Here is a 21,588-nt window from a genome sequence, read left to right on the forward strand (position 1 = left end):
TACTGATATAGGCAATCAGAATAACGTTTGGGGGAGCGTCAATTACAGTATGTGCATACAGCCTACGGGTCCACATTAGGCAAGGAGTCTATTTATATAGCGCATTTCATATACAAGTTAATTCAATGTGCTTCAAACTTATGAACATCAGATAGTCGCATTTCATGTGTGTGTGGCTAAATCATGTAATGATTTAACCCCATCCAATGAGGTCATGTTTACATGTACACACACCTGTGGCTAACAGTCAGCATGCGCAACATGCTACCTGCTTTGTAGCGCCTCCGGGTTGGCCGACTGTTGCCTGCGCAGAGGCGGCTGCTTGGCCGTCTGGCCCTCGAAGGAGATGCGCTTCTTCACGGGCGGGTGGCTGAAGGTGTGAGCGCGCCGGCGGAACTGCTGGCTTGCTTCCGGGTCGTCGTCTGGGAAAGGGGGCGGGGAAGCCGGCGGGGAGACACCCGTGGGTTCCTCATCCTGCTGGGGAAGATTAGATGAAGAATTTAAAATCTCATTGAGGCGATTGTTCAAGCAGAAACAGAATGGAGCCGTCTTGATCCTGTGGCTAACGAAACCGGCAGCATTGTGGAGTATTTTATTTCCTCAAATAATGACCTCCTTATGATAGTCGATGTCCCCTGTTAGTCACAGGGTACATCAATCACTTCAAAAATAATTAAAGCATTTGAACACTGTTGCTCACCAAAATAGCAGCACCAAGTGAGGAATGTAAATAGTCACTTTGATAAAGTCTCACTCTGGTCAGAAAAAAGGTAGGCTCCATAGTAGGGGTGCTAAAAAAAATCGATTCGGCGATATATCGCGATACTACATCGCGCGATTCTCGAATCGATTCAATAATCGGCAGAATCGATTTTTTTTTCTTTTTTTTTTTTTTTTTTTAGGATTCACACCTTGAGCATGGAAGAATGTTATATGAACGGAACATTAAGCCTTAATATTTTATTTTAATGCTGTTCAAACATGAAACAGATTACAACCTCTATAAGACTGAAATTTCAGATAAATAAATAATACATTTTCATATAAATCTTACACTCTACAAGCTTACTGATTAGTATTTTCTAAATTTGAATGGAAAAAATCGCAACAATCGACTTATAAATTCGTATCGGGATTAATCGGTATCGAATCGAATCGTGACCTGTGAATCGTGATACGAATCGAAAGGTACTAGGCAATTCACACCCCTACTCCATAGTATTTATTTTTCCTGTTTTCAAATTGCAGCTGTGTCCCAATTAGTCGCTGGGTGGCTCATCACCGTAACCCATAGGCAGTATTGTGACCCATTTTGATGGTTCTGACCAAGTCATTTCAAAATAAGATATTGCCTATGGGTTTTTAAGGAAAAGCCTCCTTCAGAGCTCTCTTATTCCATCACAAAAATAAATTCACTGGTTATTTTTCTAGCCCGGAAACCCCGCCTCTCCCCGTGTGGTTGCCGCGCCCCCAGGTACCCAACTGCAGTCTGCTGTAATTCAATAAAGATTTGACTAAACTAAGCGGGTCGTGAACCAGGGACCTGCTGTTCACCGGGTGAGCGCACTAACCACTACCCCATTCGTTCACTGAGGTTCAGTATAGCGCAAGTGTAGTTTACACAAGTATCAGCCAGAACATTCTGGGATTTTAAGATGGCCGATTGTTATTGCACTTTGGCATTGCAAATGAGAAATTATAATTGCTTTGAATTCATTCGGACAGAATGTTTACTGATAAAGGATACTTTTGTCACTATCCCATGGAGGTCTCAGAGAATGTGGGCTTGTGTTTAGTCTGCCGAGGGGTGGTTCTGCAACTAATGATGTCATAAAGTGACAATAGCTCGTTTTCTCAGGTTGTGAGGGGCTGGTTGCTTGGAGAGCAGAATGACCTCGAATTTCTCAGAGAGGCGAATGGAGGAAAACACCACTTCGGTGATATTTTTGGTGAGGAATTAGCATTTTAACATGGCTAAAAAGCTCCAAAAAGTAAATTTTTCACATTACTGTCCCTTTAATGCAACGCTCCCCTGTCAGCTGAAAAAAATAATCTGCGGTCAATATTAATAGTGTGATTAATCTGTGTTAATCCATTATTAACGTGATATTATTTATGATAAGTTAATTAGTTAACACTTAAACTTTGACAGCACTAGTTCATACACACGGTTGTTCACACTCAAGTCACAGCCTAGCCCAGTTAAAACTCCATTGCTAACCAAAAGAGCAGCGCCTACCAAAAAATATAAACAGTTTCTGTGATCAATAAAGTTACAGCATCCCTTTTCTAAATGGTAAGTGCTGAACTTCCTCAAGTAGTAGCCATCCCTAAATGACCCAATGATGGCTGGTGGTGTCATCCATCCATCCATTCATTTTCTTGACCGCTTATTCCTCACAAGGGTCGCGGGGGCTGCTGGCACCTCTCTCAGCTGGCTCTGGGCAGTAGGCGGGGGACACCCTGGACTGGTTGCCAACCAATCGCAGGGCACACAGAGACGAACAACCATCCACACTCACAAGCACACCTAGGGACAATTCAGAGCGCCCAATTAACCTGCCATGCATGTCTTTGGAATGTGGGAGGAGACCGGAGTACCCGCAGAAGACCCACGCGGGCACGGGCAGAACATGCAAACTCCACCCAGGAAGGTCCGAGCCTGGACTCGAGGTGGTGTCATCCATTTAAGAAAAATAAACACCTTACTCAAAAAAAAAACTACAGTCGGAAAAAAAAAAAAAAAAGTCTCTCTATTGTTCACACACATTACAAAGTGCTGAGCCCATCTGAACTCTGTTGCAAACCAATACAGCAGCACGTACCGACCAATGTAAACAGTCTCTCCTCGGAAGAATCGGCGTGGATTCTCACTGTGCAGTCACATGATGACTCTACGTGCACAAGCCCGCTTTACGTTGTAGTAAACACAGACATTTGGTCTCACCACAATGTTGTGTGTGTCAATGTTTACGTTCCGGGTAGCTCACGACTTTTCTCTGTCCAGTCTGCCTCAGTTGTTGATGAAAATTCAATACCTGATAGACACCTTCCCTGATCTGCAGTTGAGTAAAGAAACCATCCACATGAAACACAGTCGGTCAAAAATGTCAAAAATCAAACTGCTACTATTGCGACATAAAATTCAGAACTCACCTTGTCACCAAACCACCACGGCGACACTCATTTGTGTCCACTCGTGGACGTCACTTGTACACTTCTGCTGGTGCAACTCCCTCAACCATTGTATTCTAATGAGCAATGTCATGTGACTTTATTGGTACAACCCTCGCCCAACCACGTGGCGCTGACAGGTTTGACTCAAGCAGCCACATACGTGTACTACCAAATATTAAGTTTTAGCTCAATGTGTACTTGATTGTGACTGACAGGTCAGCAAGTGTGCGCACTGCTCTTTCCTCTAATGGGGGTAAAAAATAAAAATAAGAGGAAGTCAACACATGCCCGACTCAGCAGAAGTGGAAATCCTGACTTGGGAGTTCCTGACTGGCATCCTGATGCCATCACAAAGTACTGCTGTTCAAATGTACCATTTACAAAAAAAAAAAGTGGGGAGTAAAAATTGTAACGTGTAAAAAATTTGGTTTTAGTGGTTGAATGTTCTTCTTGATTACTCAAATTTGGGTATAAAAACGTGAATTTTTAAAAGGATAAAACTCAAAGCATGCCCTGAAACTGAAAGAGTCTCCATTAAAGTAGTTTATGATGCTAGATGCTCTCTTTACGGCAGGTTGTGTAATATCACTGCAAATGTATTAAACATATATCAAAACTGCATTCACAAAAATACATTCAGTTAGTATCTACACTATTCATATCCTACTCAGATTGAGTTGGTTGTTGAAACAATTTAGCAGGATTTTGATTTGATTTTCAAAATGGCATGAGCGGTGAAACAGAAAATTCTGTTTGTGTTCCAATGAATTCATTTCATGAAATTATAGACTCATACAAGATGTCCTGCTGCTACGCTAGTTTCACGCAAAAGCTCAGTTTGTCTTCAATAAAAATCCATTCATCTATTTTTTATAGTGCTTGTCTTAATGAGGGTAGCAGATGAGCAGGAACCTATCCCATCCCATCCGACTTTGGGCGAGAGGCGGAGTATATCCTGGAATGGTCGCTAGCCAAATATAGGGCAAATAAAAACAAACAAGCATTTACATTTACATTCACACCAACGGACAATTTAGAATCTTCAATGAAACTAATAAGTATGATCTCTTGACTGGAAGGCATACAAGCTAGCCAACAGCCCGCATGCTGCCCTTAAAGAGGAAGTATATAAATGGATAAAAAGTTATTTGGATGATAGATATCAGTATGTGCAGTTTAATAATACAAATTCAAAACAATTGAAGATTACTCATGGAGTTCCTCAGGGGTCTGTGCTGGGCCCTAAATTATTTATATTGTATATGAATGATATCTGTTGTGTCTCGAAAATACTCAAGAGTGTCTTGTTTGCGGATGATACAACTTTCTACTGTTCTGGAGACAACTTGAAGCAGCTTCTGACTACTGTGGAGTATGAATTAAATACAATAAAAAATTGGTTTGATATGAATAAATTATCATTAAATTTAAATAAAACCAAGTTCATAGTTTTCGGTACTAGACCAATCACTCATCAAGTTGAAATTATGGTGAATTTAATTGAAATAGAAAGGGTGTATGAAAATAAATTCCTTGGAGTAGTTATTGATGATAAATTATGTTGGAAACCACACATAGAAAATGTTAAAAGGAAAATGTCAAAAATCATAGGGATACTCTATAAAACCAAGGAGGTCCTGAACATGAATTCACTATATACATTATATAATACATTATTATTACCATATTTGACCTATTGTGTGGAAATACATATAAAACAAATACCGACGCCGTTTTTAAATTGCAAAAAAGAGCCATAAGGATTATTAATCGATCAAAATATACAGAATCAACACATCCACTATTTATTAAATTAAATACAATGAAAAAAAATAGCACAAATAATGTACAAAGTATACAATAATCTACTCTGCCACAGTACTCAAAAGTTGTTTGAAATTAGACACTGTCCTTATGAGATAAGGGGTACAAGTGTGTACAAAAAAAACAAAACAAGAACAAATATTAAGCAAAGGTGTGTCTCCGTTAAAGGAGTTAATTTGTGGAATAACTTGGGAACTGACCTGAAAAGATGTAATTCACTTGTTGAATTTAAAAAAATGTTTAAAAGTAAAGTTCAATATTATTATTTAAATCAGATATGAGGTAAGAAGATTGTAGAAATGATTTATTTATTTACTTATTTTTCTTTGATGTATCAATATGAGTGTAATGAAATTTGTATATATGTGTGTTACTATTGTGTATTTTTTTTTATTTTAATTTTATTTTTTTTATACGTTATATGAGTAGGATTATATATTTTCTTTTATTAAAATGTAATTTATTGTAAATAAGTGATAGGATATGAAGAATAAGGGGTAGGACTGGATCAGTTTTCAAATTCTTCCTACTCCCTTGAACATATAAATCGATATTTATTGGATGTTTCTTTTATTTTTACTTTTAACTTTCTTTATTTGTTTATGTGTTTATATAATTATATAGTATATATGCATATGTTCAATAAACTTCAAAACTTCAAACTCGAAGTCAACCTTAAATATTTTTTGACAATAATATGTTCTATGCAGCCTCACTAGTCTAAATATTGTATTCTGGTTAATATTGCGTTAGGTGAATATGAGTTCAGCAGCAAAATCCAGCAGTTTTTAACAAATCAGGAGGCGGCCATTTTGCCATCAAAGTGCTCAGACAATGACCAACCAAAGCTCACCTGTTTTCTGAAGTTGAGCTGTGATTAGTTTTTATCCGAGACCTGAGCAACAATGATGTCATTTTCACTGGACAACAAGTAGCAAAATAGGTGTGTTCTGTTATTGATAAAAACTGCTAGATTTTGCTACTTAACTCATATTCCACTAACGCAATATTAACCAGAATACCGCATTTAGACTAGTGGAACATAGAACATATTTTTGTCGAGAATTTTTTTTTTTTGGAGGTTGACCTCCTCTTTAATGAATATCATGAAAAAACATCTCTTATTACCTATATGTGTCAAAATTAATCAATTAATCAACAACTAATGAATTATTAAAATTAACTGACAATCATTTTGAACTACCTTAAAATTGTACAAATAATCTGATTTAAGCATCTCAACAGTAAATATTAGTGTTGTTCCGATACCGTTTTTTGGCTCCCGATACCGATACCGATACCCAGCTTTGCGGTATCGGCCGATACCGATACCATACCGATACTTAAGGTTTTTTTTCCTCAACATGAAAAAGCTGTCCTGCCATTGGTTCAGAGCATTCAAGGGCCAATAGGATATCTTAGATCGGCATGCAGTGAACATGTCACATATCAGTGAATGTCGTGCACAAGCAAGACACAAGACGCTGCATCCAAAATCCTATATTAGCGTTGGAATTAATGGTATCGGCATGTTACTTGTGAGTAGTCACCGATACCGATACCACTGTTTTAATGCAGTATCGGCATCTCTGCCGATACCAATATCGGTATCGGAACAACAATAGTAAATATTCTGATTTTTGTACTCCTTTATGAAAGCAGACTGATTATTTATTGTGGTTAATCAAAATAAGCCAAAAAACAGTTTTTACTTCAGAGAACAATGACCAATGTTTTTGCCAATTTTCTACCCTGATACTGGCAAAACCAATAATTCAATCATAATGAATGTATGGGGGGAAAAAAACAATCGTCAGTGCAACATAAATCTATGAATAACTTGTCAATTGCATTTGTAATTTGTAAGCAACCTGAAAAGTGTATCAAACAACGTGTTGCACTGGATAAGCCCAGTATCAACAAACATTTGGTAGTATTTTGTCCTAAAATCATGGAAAATGATCCGAAAACATGGAAAGTTAGCAGAAAACTGACATTTTGCAATATGACTTGAAAATGTGTGTGTGTATGTGGCTAAGATTACGATTGTGGATTAACCCAAGAAGGAGAAAGCCAAGTCAACATTGTGTGAAGCCAACGCCATGCTTGTGTGCATTTTATATTTCAAGCTATACGTCTCTCAAGTAGTCAGAGGGACTGCATCGTACTCTCATTCAACATTCTGCACAACAGTGACACCAGAGTACAAACGTCTCCCTGGCTCCTCTCTACCACGTGAACGTGGAGCGGTACAACGGCCCAACGTGACCGCAAGACCGCCACCGTCGACATCTGTGTCGTTTATCACAAGTGGGGGGTGGGATGGGTGACAGTTCCCGGAATCCTTCCTCAGGGAATTTTGTGGTCCCTCTGAAAGGATACTTACTTTGTCAAAGCTGCTCATGCTTCCCATGCTTCCCAAACGGCCTCGCATCCGGCTGGCTCCCTGGAGATGGTAAATAGTGAAAATTAATGACATATTTCATATCAATAAAATCCTAAATTATTATCAGCACCAAATTATGGTTATTTTAGTCACACAGAAGGCCGTACTAAATTCTAGGGGTGTTAAAAAAAAATCAATTCATCAATATATCGCGATACTACAGCTCGCAATTCCCGAATCGATTCAACAGGCAGCCGAATCAATTTTTAAACAAAACGTGTTACTTTGGGTTACGATTTACACCTTAAGCATGGAAGTATTTCATATTAATGGAACATTAAGCCTTAATATTTTATCTCAATGCTGTTTGTTAAATACAGTGGCTCAGATGAATAAATAATACATTTTCATACAAATCTTACAATGTACATGTACAAGTTTACCGAATAGTATTTTCTAAATTTGAGAACAAAAAAAAATAATCGCAACAATCGACTTATAAATTCGCATTGGAATTAATCATCAGGGCTCTACACTAACTTTTCCGCTACTAGCACTGGTGCGAGGAACATTTTTAGTCGCTCACACAGCACAGGATTTGGTTGCACCATTTTTTATGGAGGTGCAGTATAACCTTAGGCCTACGCAACTCGATATATTTGCAAAATATTTGATTGGAACACAAAGTTTGCCTGCAACTGCAGTGGCTATCAAAACAAGTCAATAATTTTGTATAACTTAACTCATGTCAACATTATTTTGTTTAGCTCATTAAAACTTTTTTTCCTTCACCTGCTCCTCGGCTGTCCTCGCTCTGAAGCTTCTAGATTTCACCAGCTAGACAGCGAGTTAACGACATTCCAAATAACCAGACTTCGTTTTCCTTTTGTGCTGTTAATTTGAACAATGGCCTCTAACCATTACCCTCTTTAGGTCGTCGTAAAAATAGAAAATAAAATAACAAACAAATGCCGCTTCCGTGTGGAACCGGTCCGGTGGAAAAGCGCCATATTACATATGTCTATGCTGTGCCGATCAGGAAGTAACCAGCCATTCACATTGCAGCGGCTCATGTTTCACTCATATACTATTGGATTGAGTCGGCGCACTGCGGCGCGCTCTCGTTGCTAGTACGGGAGAGCCAGAGGAGGACACAGCGACTTTCGAATGTACGTTGTAAACGTAGTGTAAACATAGTGCAGAGGGAGCATTAATGCACTCGCGCCGCGCGAGCGGCATTTTTGTTCACTAGCACGCACTTGAAAGTTACCTGCATTTGCGAGTGAAATGCTCGCACTGCCGAGCCCTGTAATCGGTATCGAATCGAATCGTGACCTATGAATCGTGATACGAATCAATTCGCCAGGCACTAGGCAATTCACACCCCTACTAAATTCATGCAAAACATGATATACCAAGGTGGAATAGTGGAGCTGGTGATTAGCACATCTGCCTCACAGTTGAGAGGCCCGGTTGAATCTGTTGAACCGGTTGAAATGAATGAACAAAAACTGATTATTATATAATGAGCATGAGTTTTAGTGTTCTTTTCACTTTCATGCCCTACAGGCAAGCAGGTTGCCTCATCCCTTGCTTTCACCTCTCAGGCAAAATAACAGATGGCAAAGGAGTTTTCAGATTTCAGATCAGCGCGGATGTGGCGACTGAGGTATTACTTTGCAAACAGATATGGGTCACTCTAAATCCCCGGGGAGCAGGACGACGCAGCAAGGCGTGCAGGCAAGAGGACGTACCCGGGCCAGGATGTTCTCCAGAGAGCTGGTGAGGGATGAGCGAGCCCTGTTCTTCAGGACGTCCAGTTTGAAGCGGCTGCCCGTGGCCGCGCCGTCCCCTGCAGAGTTGCTTGCGTTCTGCCAACAAGGAACGGGAGGGAAATAAGCAATTCCATGTTGCTAATGAATCTGAATATAAACAAATTAACTGGACAGCTTTAAGTAATGTTAACTGATACACAAATGTAAAAAAATAACCACTTTTTAAATAAAAACATTGGAAAAAATCCATTGTAAGCATATTTATCTATTTTCTGTCTTATGTTGTACTTTAATATTTCTTACCGTTCAAACGTCCGTATTCTTTGACTACTTTTTATTTATTAAAGGGATACTTCACTTAATTAGCCCATTATAGCAATAAAAAGTTAATATTTTGTCTATAATTAATTTGAAAAACTTTCATTATTTTCACGGACAATTAGTACCTTTAAAAACACATTTTGCAACACTTGCTGTCGATTGAAAATGACATCACGTGATCAATGACATCATGTGACATTCACAAGCTGAGCTGTGATTGGTTACCTGAGCCCTTGTGATGTCATTTTCAGTCGACAAGTTGCAAAATGTGTTTTTAAAGGTACTAATTGCACATGAAAAATAATGAAAATATCAAATTTATTATAGGCAAAATATTCATGTTTGACTGCCAAAAATGGCTAAATAAGTAAAGTATCCCTTTAAGAACATTTTTGCATATTTCGCGTAATGTTTTATAACCAGAATTTGTATTTAAATTTTTTAATTTTATTTTATTTGAAAATTTTCTAATACATTGTCACATTTTTTGTGTATTTTTCAAATGCACAATTCTTTTTTTTTTTTTTTTTATTTTTTTAGAATTTGTGTATTATTAATCAATTTTTTAAATACTATTTTCTAATATTTCTATTCTAATAACTAACTTTTTACATTTGTTTTTTGCTAATTTTCCTCTTGTTTAATAATATTTTTTCCCCCTCCAAAAATATCCTATTTGTGTATTTTTAGACAAATGTGTTTTTAGGGATTTTTTTTTTTAAATTGTCATACTGCGTCTTTTTTTTTTTTTTTTTTTAAATATGTGGGTCAGTAATAATACTTGTGTATTCCTTACTTAAATAATATTGCATTTTCCCCCCCACAATATTTTTTCCTTTTTTCCCCCTCATATTTTTGTACTTTATTGATAATTAAACCATTTTTTGTGATATTTTGAGCATTATTGCCTTTGTTCTTGTTTGAAAGTGCAAATGTACCTATTATTGTGACTTGTGCAACTGTCAATAACAAATACTGGACATTTTTTATTTTGTTGTAACTTATACGTAAAAGTACTAATTGTGATCATTTGAAACCATGAAATTATGAAATTCCATAATGTTTCATCTCCATTCAAATTCCTGTTACTTGACGATGAAAATGCAGCTACCTGAGGGGCCTCTCCAATGTGAAGGTGGGTCTTCTGCTTGTTTTCACACAGCTGCCGTAGATGCAGAATGACCAGCTCATTCTCCTCTTGGTCTGAACTGGGCTTCAGTCTCTGTAGATTCAACCCATTGACACATGACGTGCAGCCATTAGAATAACGCACTCAGCCAAACCTATTAACGTACACTGAGAAGATGTCAGCCTGACCTGAACTCGCTCAAATATCTCCACTTGCTCATTGTCAGGCAATTGGGAGAGATATTTTTGGATGGCCAGCTTTGCTCTGGGTGGGTAGAGGCCTGGAAAAAAAAAAAAAAAAAGGTGGGGGGTGGCGGGGGTATATACAGTATAAAATTGATCAACTTGACTATTTGAGAAAATAGAAATTTACTTTAGCTGTGTCCTCATTTTCACTTGTACTGAATACAACTACACAACAGGAAAACAGCTTCTTACTCTACCTTCTATGCGTTCGCAGAGCTTGTGCAGGTCATGCATGGGACAGGCCTCACATAACTGCACTAACGTCTTATTGCTCTGTAAGGAGGCAGCTGTGCTGAAGGCCTGCTTCAGGGTCAGCATCACCTCATCCACCTTTGCAAATAATTCAATATGGAAGATTTTTAATCATCAAAAAGTGTCGTTGGGGCTTTTTGCTAAATGACTGTACTCACCAGCGACTCGCTGGCGCACTGGAAAACGAAGCACACGTACTGATTGGGACCGGATTCTGAATGGTCGCGACAGATGAATCCAAAATGGTCCGTTTGCTTGATAGCCTGTGAATAAGCAGATTGATGAGATTTTTGGAAGTGCAGCCTATCAGTCAAAATGTTGAAAACGCAAGATTGAGAACAAAATGTCTTTGCATTGAAAACCATTCAACGTCCTTAGGTCGGGTTTCAAGAGTAACGAGGTCAGAAATCAATTTGCGACATATAACTTCTATTTAGGCCCATCATGAGGGCCCTGCATATCTGTAATCAATACCATATGCACTCCCCTATTATAATGCATTTCAACAGTGGCTTAACTGTTCATATGTCTTTATTTTTGCTGTAGAAAAGATGAATATAAGAAAAGAGATCAACTTCGAATACAGCATTATTTGTAACAAAAGCATAAGACTTAATATCTAATATCTTAATAGCTCAATAGACATCTGAACTTTTGTTTATGAAGTTCCCTCCTGCTGTCTGAGGTTGCAGCTGATGTCGTCAACAGTTGTTTTAGTATTTTTTGTTTTTAACTCTCAAAATTTTGATCAACCCATCTGTTACTTTCCGCACCATTTTTATTTCTTCTCCAGAATAGTCCATTCCAGTTGTATTGTCGAAGGCAGGGGTGTCAAACATACGGCCCGCGGGCCGGTTCGGGCCCACAAAGGGGTTTAATCCGGCCCGCAAGATGATTTTAGTTAAAAAGAAGGAAAAAAAAATATATATTGTAATGTTGGACTAATTAATCTCCGGCCACAATCAAAATATATAAAATTTGTAATTTCACAAGCAGTCCTCAGATGAGCAATGCAACTTGTACAGGGGAATCGTCCTGGATGTCATTATTTTACAGACAACTTAAAGTTACGGTTTGTTTAATTATTATTATTATTATTATTTAAATTATAGACCGACATAGACGGGTTAAATACGACACAAATTCAAGTGCTGGTAACACAAATAGATATGACAAGGATTAACGTCCTTATAACATCATTAACTGTGCCATGCAATGCATTCTGGGAACAATATATGCAAAACAGATCGATTTAACACGTCCAGAACGTATACCTGCAATGTTGTCGCATTCCATTTGCATTGGTGTTATTTTTCGGAATAACATGATTACAGTTGAGCTCCGTAATTTAGGGCTAGTCTACAAATCTGCGTATAAATAATTGTTTTTAAATTATATACCGTTATTTTATCGATGCGGCCCACTTGATAATATATTTTCCTTCATGCGGCCCATGAGCTAACATGAGTTTGACACCCCTGGTCTAAGGCCAATGTTTATGCAACAACAACTGAATAATTTTCCATCTTCCCCCAGCTTCACGATTAATTGTTCTTCACCCATTGGACAGCTCTCCGTATGTTTACACACACGACTGAGATGTACAAATGTACTAGTCTAGACAGGCAATAACCACATCTACAACTTGTTTCAATCCTTGTGTATAGATAAAATTACATACAGACTTAAATACCTTTAAGCAAAAGCTGAAATTTTGATCTGTCTAATATTCATCTTTTCTTGTTGCAAAACTGCAGTTGTTTGTTTGCTTGCAGCCATCGCAGTGACGTCATGCACGCCCTCATACTGATCAGCCGTCAGTGTAGAGTTCCATTATTTCCTCATTATAATCAATGATTAATTCATTTAATAATAAAATAATAAAATCATAAAATAAAATAAAAATAATAAAATAATAATAATTATAATAATAATAATTATTATTATTATTATTATTATTATTATTATTATTATTATTATTATTATTATCATTGTTATTATTATTATTATTATATACAAATAAAAGTTCAGTTGAGTTTTGATACCAACTTGCATTTTTCATTCTATAGCAAATAAAAAAAAAAAAAAAAAAATTATTAATTACTACTACTACTACTACAACTAATAATAATAATAATAATACTAATAATAATAATAAAGGAATTGACCTTATTGTTCCACTGCTTTTGCAGAGAAGTGTATGCAGGTTATTCCTAAAAATAAATTTACTACCAATAAACTTTGTAGTCTAATAACAGTAAATTCTCAATCAAATGATCTCAAATTTTAACACGATGCCTAAAAACTAACTAGGTTCAATGGTAAACTTACTGTAGATTTAAGTATATGTTTACTTGTTCTGTTTTGTTTTGCTTGTTTGTTTTTTTGGTGAAGGTTACCATTCACAAGCAATTAAAAGTCATTTGCGTGTTAGAATATATTTCAGTGTTGTTGGAATTTTGATTTAAAAGTAAAGTTTTCCAATATGAAGCCTATTTAATTTTTGTATGCCTAGGACACAAACTTACTAAAGTTATAGTTATATTTCCATACCTTGTGCGAGATATGGTGAAATGTTATGCAATATTGACATCAATAGGGTTCCAATACAGCAATTATTAGGAAAATTTAGAAGACCATTGGTGTGCTGAAAGTGAAACTAGTAGAACTCCCTGAACTCATGAATATCTCTTTGGGCAACTACTACATTGATTTATATTAACAAATATATAAATAAAAAAAAACAACTTATTAGCATAAAAAAAATAAAAAAAATATTTGGTACAGAAAGCAAACCAACCTGACAGCAAGATGAAATGTCTTTGAAGTTTTTTTCCAGCACCACTGTTTTGCTGTCTGGACTTATGAGGTTTATTTCAAAACGTCCAACCTGTTTAAAAAAACAAAACAAAAAACAAAACAAAAAAATAAACATGTTCAGTCAGGCTGACTCACGGCTCACGCCATTAAAAACAACCAAACAGCATTAGTGAGGGCCAAAAATACTAGTAGACTGCAGGAGCACATGCTGAAAATCAATGTCAGTGTGTTGCAGTGTCACATATTGAGCGGCTGGCTATAATTAGACTTGTGTGGAATTGTGGTGTGAGGGACAGCAGCTGGCTCACATTGCTTTTTGTATTTAAAAAAAAAAAAAAAAAAGCGAGAAAAAGAGAGAGAGAAAAAAAACATAGGAGTCAGTAACTGCCTATTTTCACAGCAGCACTGAGGAGTTGCAACACAACCAGGCAGTGCATTACTACTCCCTGGCAAGTGAACATCAAAGTGATTTGCAGGACAGTGCTGGGTATATTTAGTGTACACCATTAAGACAGCACCACTTCTGTTCTGACGAAATCCAAAGTGTGCTACTGTATCTGGACTCAAAAAATTGTCACTGTCCAGTCTTAAGCATGAAGAGATTTTTTTTTGATGAGGAAAAAAAAGAAAGAAAAAAATGTACTGTTGCCCTTTTAAGTATTTTTCATTTTAAAATATTAATGTGAACAATATTAAGTGCAATATTATATTTCTAATATGAAAATGTAAAGTTATTTACTGGTAATACGCAAATCATAATGTGCAATTTCCACTGTGTAATATATCCTCGTGTTGTGCTTCCTCAACAATTAAAGATAATTTGAAATTTTCCGTTATAATATATTCAATGTAATAAATGCAAAAAAAGATGTTTACAGTGCAAAATACACACAGACACATATACAATATAAATTAAGTGTTTTGTTATTATACAAAGAATATATACTGTATTTAACTTTATTCATATTAGAATAGAGACGAGAGTGAGAGAGAGACAAGAGAGCAACATGGAGAGAGAGAGAGAGAGAGAGAGAGAGAGAGAGAGAGAGAGAGTCCACTATGATGCTTTCTTATGTTTCTTTTATTCTATTTTTATCTTATTAATTAGGTTCCGAACACATATTAAGTCTAGGTCTATGGGTAGGTTTAAGTGTAACACACTAAGCTTTTCCGACACCTGTGTTTACACTGCTGTGGTGTGTGAAAAGGACTCTTTCAAATACAATTCATCCTGCAACGCTTTAGAGTGCATACTAATCAACAGTTCTGTGTTACATCAGTTCGCTCAGTGTCTACATGCAGCTAGAATCTATGCTATGTATATTCAAGGTTTAAACCAACTTATCACAGGTCTACCTGAAAAAGCATGGTTCTGTTTTTGTCCGAATCAGACGGCTGAACGTGATTGGGCGCGCTAGCGTGTCTGCGTCGTGCAGGGTCCATCCCAACGCCTTCTCCGGCTTTCCTCTGCAGACTTCCCGCCAGGCTGCTGCAACGCGTACGGAACTCTTGCGGCTCCTGAAAGCCCGAATCTTCCAAAATGCACTCTGGAAACGCTCCTCTCAGGCTGCTCTGACTGCCGCTGGCGGACACGGCGGGCCCTGCAACGTATTCAGTCAAAACAGCATTTTCATCAGCAAGTTCAGTGGTTATCAAACTTGTGACACCAAGTACCACCTACGAAAAATACGTAGCACTCCAAGTGCCGCAATAATGAGCAATATTAATTCACAGTCGTGTAGCAGGCCAAAATGTTCGTCAAAAACAATGTAGAGGTTTATTTCCTAAAGAGTATTAATATTATTGAAGGCCACTACAATGCAAATATTTAAACTAATAACACTACATATAAATTGTGAAAAAATAAACTCACTTAAGTAATTTTTCAATTGAAATTTATTATACACAAAGTTGAATAAAAATGGTATCTTTAAATCCAAATAAATCTTTAAAAACATTTCTTAAAGATTAAATGCAAATGTATTGCTTTTTAGAGTTAAATAAAACTGAACTGTGCATGAAAATAAAGAATTTATTTCATTAAAAAAAAATTAAAAAAAATTTAAGCCCCTGTAACAGGCACAATTTGAACATTAACGCTGTACTTAACTACAGTGAAACCCTACACCTTGCTCCCGTGAACCCAAAAATCTGTTCCAGTGTTTCCCACATCATGTTAATGCTTGGGCGGGCCACCAAAGTAAACGACAATACAACAACATAGGTCATTTAAAATGTGCCAAATTATGACCGAGTGTTATTGTAGTTTAGCAATCCCGCTTGCCCATGTATATAGCACAAACAAAAAGTAAACTGAACCATAATGGGAGTTATTGGGGCTCAAACACGTGTCGTCTGGTCGCAAGACAAGTGTCTGTCTGACTGAGCTAACAGGCCAATCATTTTTTAGTGTTGACTAAATGTTTTGTAATGCCAACCTCAGCCTCTTCCTAACCTCAAGGCCTTCAACCATTGTGAAGATATAACATGTACAACCCCAATTAAAGCCTAACACTAACCGCAACCATTAGTATCCCGCCCCAGAAGTGACGACGAATTCCCAAAAGTGACAATGAATTGACGCCAAGAAGGAGCATGCGCAGAATGTACCAACGTCTTGTGACGTGGAGGACCTGTTTTGGAATACGCTCTATTTGGTCGTATTTTCGTGCATGGTAAAATGACCAATATGGTGCAGATTGGCTGGCAACCAGTTCAGGGTGTACCCCGCCTACTGCCCAAAGCCTGCTGGGATAGGCTCCAGCACCCCCAGGGCCTTTGTGAGGAAAAGCGGCTAAGAAGATGGATGGATGGATGGATGGATGGATGGATGGATGGATGGATGGATGGATGGATGGACGTATCAAATGGGAGTACTTGAGCTTTTGCCACTTGTTAGTATATAAGCTATGTGTAAAATTGTTGTGAAGACATTTTCTCATCTAAATACATCATGTTTTTCCCAGAAGCACAACTACATTCTCATATTTCACAAGGGAGCACGACGTCAAGGGAAAAAACATATTTCTTACTCATCATGTGTGGGGTATGTCACGGTTTATAAAACAATATGTCTGTATCCCGTTTAACTGGTGTAGGTTTCCACAATCCGCGTCTCTTACCGGTCACGTCATCCCCTCCAAGAGCTTCAGCATCCTCATTCTTCTCATTCAAAGCCGAGGAGAGTGGATCTCCTCCCACCCCAATAGTGAACTCTACAGGGACCTTGTCCACAGACCCTCGTTGGCCATTGAGAAGGCGTTTGCGCTTGGCCTCGTGTTGGTGAAACTTATCGATGCAGTCATCAATGAGGGTGGATGGAGCTTTTTTGTGTCCAACTGTCACCTGCAGTTACGTGCACGTCAACGCTCATGCAAAAGACAGCAGTTGGCACAATGGACATTCATTTTGCATCCGGTTCCCACCTTGCCACAATACAGCACTTCAAACTTCTGAGAGTTGTAGAAGGCCTCGTCAACTTCCTGTTTTGGTTTGCTGTCTTCCTTTAGGGCCGATTTGGACACTTGGCGAATACTGCTGATCACCTCAGGCACCTTTCGGAAAAACAAACAATGGAAAGTGATTATACAACCATGACAAAAGAGACAAGGATGGGGGGAAAACAAGCGGTGTCTCTTTTGTTGTGGTCTGAATGCTTGATGCAAAGTAAGGATAGAGTACTCGAATAGATAATTTACACAAATGTGTTACCAAAAGTATGTCTACAATCACTCTGTCAGAACTGTCAGAGTTTAATGTGAAACAGGATGCGACTGAATGGTTATGAACATGATGTCATCTTTATTATGTAGGCAACACACAATGCGGGTCTTTCTAGCATGACAGCTCTATGACTGTTACAAAAACACAAGGAAGAATACATCTAAATACTCTAAATACCAAGGATTTAAGACCATTAAAAAACAAATGTAAAATAACAGTTAAAAAAAAAAAATCACAACAAATTTCAAAGATCTCAAACTGAGGTAAGACCCGCAAGGAAACGTGTGTTTTAAGTTAGGACTTAAAAACAGGAACTGAATCCACAATTTTGGCACAGCAACACAGAAAGCGTGGTCCTTTCTGGGTTTTCTCTGTTATCCAACACTGATATGTTGAATCGAGGGAGCATGCTAGGATGTGTAGGGCAGGGCTGGAGCCAGTTGGACAGAAATGGTGGGGCGAGACAAAACAAACAAATAAAAATATATATATATATAAAAAAAAAAATACAAATAAAAAAAAATACAAAAACGAATTGTGAGTCAGTGCAATGATATTCAAATCAAGTGATGTTCATTCCTTTGTTGCGCCGGCGAATATGAGCAGAAAGTTTTAGATCAGCATGCAATATGGCTTTGGAGGATTGACTCAAAAGGAACAAGGTACAAAGAAAATAAATAAAACGGGACCGAGAATTGAACCAGCCACTCCAGACCTGAGAAGGCCAATAGAGGATTGATTCATTGGCCCAAACACGAACTTCTACATTTTCTACCTGCAGGAAAGGTACAAAACAACTCCAAATCACTACCGTAAATATCCATACAGTTCTCCAGGCTGGACAGAAAGATCTGATGATGGTGTCAAAGGCAGCTGTTAAATCTAGCAGAACCAACATGACTCAAGGATCAGAACCTGTAGCTGAAACATCATTAAAGCTCTCAGGAGTAAGCTACTGTGTCACTCTGAACTATGTTGTGTTTTAAGACCAGACCAGAAAACCTCAATAATGTCAGTGTCCTCTAAAAATGTTTCAACTGACAGTAGACAAAATAAACAACTTTCTCTCACCTTTGAGGTGAATTCTGACTCTAACTTCCACAAAACCCTCCTTCTCATCCTCAAAATACAAAACATGTATCTTAGTAGAGTATCATTTAAATAATACTTCCTTGTCGCCATTTCCTCTTTAGACATGGTTTTGACAGTATATTAGGTTGTTTTTAAAAAAAAAAAGATGACAAAAACTGTGGGTGTTTTTTTGTTTGTTTGTTTTTTTAAACGAAATAGGCTTCAAAGGGAAAAAAAATGAATAGGTGCATTTGTGAATTATGAAGCATTATTCTGCTGTGGATTACTAGCTAACGCTAAGTTGTGCACTTGTGAAAAAAGCAACTGTATACAACAAATAAAAGTCCGCTTTAAAATTAATTGGCTGAGAAACTAACGTGAAATTGACTTTATGTTACCACATTTAATCCAAGTTTTTAAAGTGTGGCAGATAAGAGCTAATGCAGCCTTGAAAACAACAGGGAGACCAATTAGTGCACTGGTGAAGAAGACAGGCAAGCTAGCAGCACGGAACGCCCACGCTTTCCCAGGACAGAAGTCACAACAGGCAGCAACAAATCAGAACCTTTCAGGGACACACTGAGTTCCTGTTCTGTCGGGTTTGGTTGCAACTGGTGCCTTATTAAAAGAGAAAAATACTCTTTGATGACTCGCATGCATGCATGAACAAGTCAAAACAGAGAAACTCTGCAAGCAAACTCTTGCAAAGCCCCTGTGGAAAATGACATTTTAGTTCTAGGAGCAAACAAAACAATACTGACAGCCTGCAATGAGTTACATAGTGTTTCCATCCGGACCTCCAAGGTCAGTCAGTCACTCTTGCAAAACAATGAGCTATAAACAGTTCCTATGAAATGCACACAACATCAACTAGCTTATTGTGAGGAGTTCTGAGGAGCGAGTTATGCAAAGTCACTGTTGACAACACAATTACAGTGTGTGATTATTGATGTGTAAAGAGTAAGTGATTTGTGACAGAGGTAATGAATGAGTGATGCAACAGACTAATTGATGAAATGAAGACTGAGATATTGTGATGCAATGGATCATTGATCCGTGATCGTAAGGATCACACACCACGTTTCGGAACACGCATACGTGGATTGGTTGATGGGAAAAAAAAAAACGTGCGTGTTCACGTGAAGGCAGTTCAAGGCAGCCTCATATACTCGTCAACCGCAGCGGTTGTCATGTACAGTATATTTATGTCGCAATTATGGGAGCATTTTGGCAACCCTGTAAAAACAGTGTTGACAGAAGTAGGTTGATGGACAAAAACATTACGGTAGGTTGCGACGCAACCGTTTGTCACTGTGGCATTTAAGCAACCCTTTCGACTGGGCTAAATCCATTACAAAAACTACAAGGCCATAATCTGTTGTCCAGAACGAGGAGGTTAAACAGGTGCTGAGCCACATTTTAAAACCCCACTTCAGTGAGACGACCATGCCCAAGTCTCTGTCGTAGAAATTGTATCACATGAGAGTGAGGGAAGAGAAAGCCTATGCAGCCTAACACGCCCCCTCTAGTCACAAATGGCTTAGAAAGGCAAACACTGTAATTGATACACTGCAGATGTCAAGATGGCCGAGAATTGCATGGTCATCCGTCATCAATACATGACAGACAAAAAAAAAAGGACATTTTTGACAAACAAAGGCACTTAAAGAAAATCCTCTGCCTCTTTTGCTTGCTTTGTGTGCGATTCCCACCCACATCAAATCGCCACCTAATTCAAGTGATGGCACAGGTTGATGTCGTTTTATCAGCGCCATTAAGCCAAAGCACTTGTAATCACAGCAAGGCGCAACACATTGCCATGGAGATTAGGTTAGACTTCTGGCACGAGAAGGCCGAAAACAGACTGCTTGAATGCAGGCTGAATGTTTTCAGTTTATTAAAGATGGTATGACAGGTCATTATCATTTATGTAATGTCTACTCAATATATGAAACACATATCAGGTGTCCATATTGTGCTTTTGCTGTGCTGGAGGAGGAATGAGGCACTTGACTACAGTCATGTGTTTACACGACACTTACGGAATCTTTCCACTGCCTTCCATCTGACCAATGTGGGCCACGGGTTCATGTCTCATTTCAAAACAAAACGATACAATATGTATAACCTTTGAGCAATGCAGGATGGCAGACATGATTAATAAGCCTCAACCAGGAGAAACATTTAATTGATACACCTGTATCATGGAATAATATCCAATATGAACGTTTTTATCTAAATATATTTGCCATTTTTTTCATTTTATTTATTTAACTTTCTTTTTTTTTTTTTTTTTTTTTTTTAATCTTTTACCTAATGTTTGTGTTGTCATCTTGATGCTACTCGTCTGTCTCATGTAAGCACCAGTTACTCTAATAAGGGGAAATTTAATCTCTTACATGGCAATAATACCCAATTCTAATTCTGAATTTATAAAGACAATATTGTTTGCTGGTGAGGAGGAAATTATCTCTGTGCTAAGAATTACTACCACACAAGTTACAAAGATTTACATTTTAATATTAATTAAACACTACACAAATAAATTATTTATAGAAGGATACAAGTTATAATACAAGAAAAAAGTTGCAATTCACATAAGAATACGACTTTTTTGTATGTACGCATCTTAGTAACAGTGAGATTATTATAAATATCTACCTCAATACATGCATTTTTTTAAATTGTTTGTTTCACAAACTAATTCCTCTAACATGTGAAATCAAGATGTGAGATACTGGATTTTGTACTCAAATTGCCAAATGCAGCTTTTTCCAAAGGGGGGGGGTGATTAGGCGCTAAACCAATAAAAAGCCCATAATGGTTGTCAAAACTAAACCAAAACATTGTGGACTCATATTTCTT

The 21,588-nt window shown here is 37.7% G+C and overlaps 1 protein-coding gene across 3 annotated transcripts in view; it reads right to left on the reverse strand.

Moving 5' to 3' along the window:
- The window catches only part of tbc1d4 (TBC1 domain family, member 4), a 49,589-nt gene that overhangs the window by 21,192 nt on the left and 6,809 nt on the right, over positions 1–21,588 (reverse strand). For 2 of the 3 annotated variants that reach the window (XM_077536758.1, XM_077536753.1), the window contains exons 2-12: positions 17,355–17,483; positions 17,052–17,274; positions 15,286–15,530; positions 13,910–13,999; positions 11,268–11,372; positions 11,055–11,187; positions 10,801–10,892; positions 10,595–10,705; positions 9,142–9,258; positions 7,388–7,447; positions 269–477 (exon numbers count right to left, since the gene is read on the reverse strand). In XM_077536758.1, the coding sequence (XP_077392884.1) occupies positions 269–477; positions 7,388–7,447; positions 9,142–9,258; positions 10,595–10,705; positions 10,801–10,892; positions 11,055–11,187; positions 11,268–11,372; positions 13,910–13,999; positions 15,286–15,530; positions 17,052–17,274; positions 17,355–17,483 (1,514 nt within the window). The remainder of the gene's footprint in view (positions 1–268; positions 478–7,387; positions 7,448–9,141; positions 9,259–10,594; positions 10,706–10,800; positions 10,893–11,054; positions 11,188–11,267; positions 11,373–13,909; positions 14,000–15,285; positions 15,531–17,051; positions 17,275–17,354; positions 17,484–21,588) is intronic. The other variant, XM_077536755.1, reaches the window with a different exon arrangement.

The sequence above is a fragment of the Festucalex cinctus genome, chromosome 11, assembly GCF_051991245.1.
Source record: "Festucalex cinctus isolate MCC-2025b chromosome 11, RoL_Fcin_1.0, whole genome shotgun sequence".
NCBI lineage: Eukaryota > Metazoa > Chordata > Actinopteri > Syngnathiformes > Syngnathidae > Festucalex > Festucalex cinctus.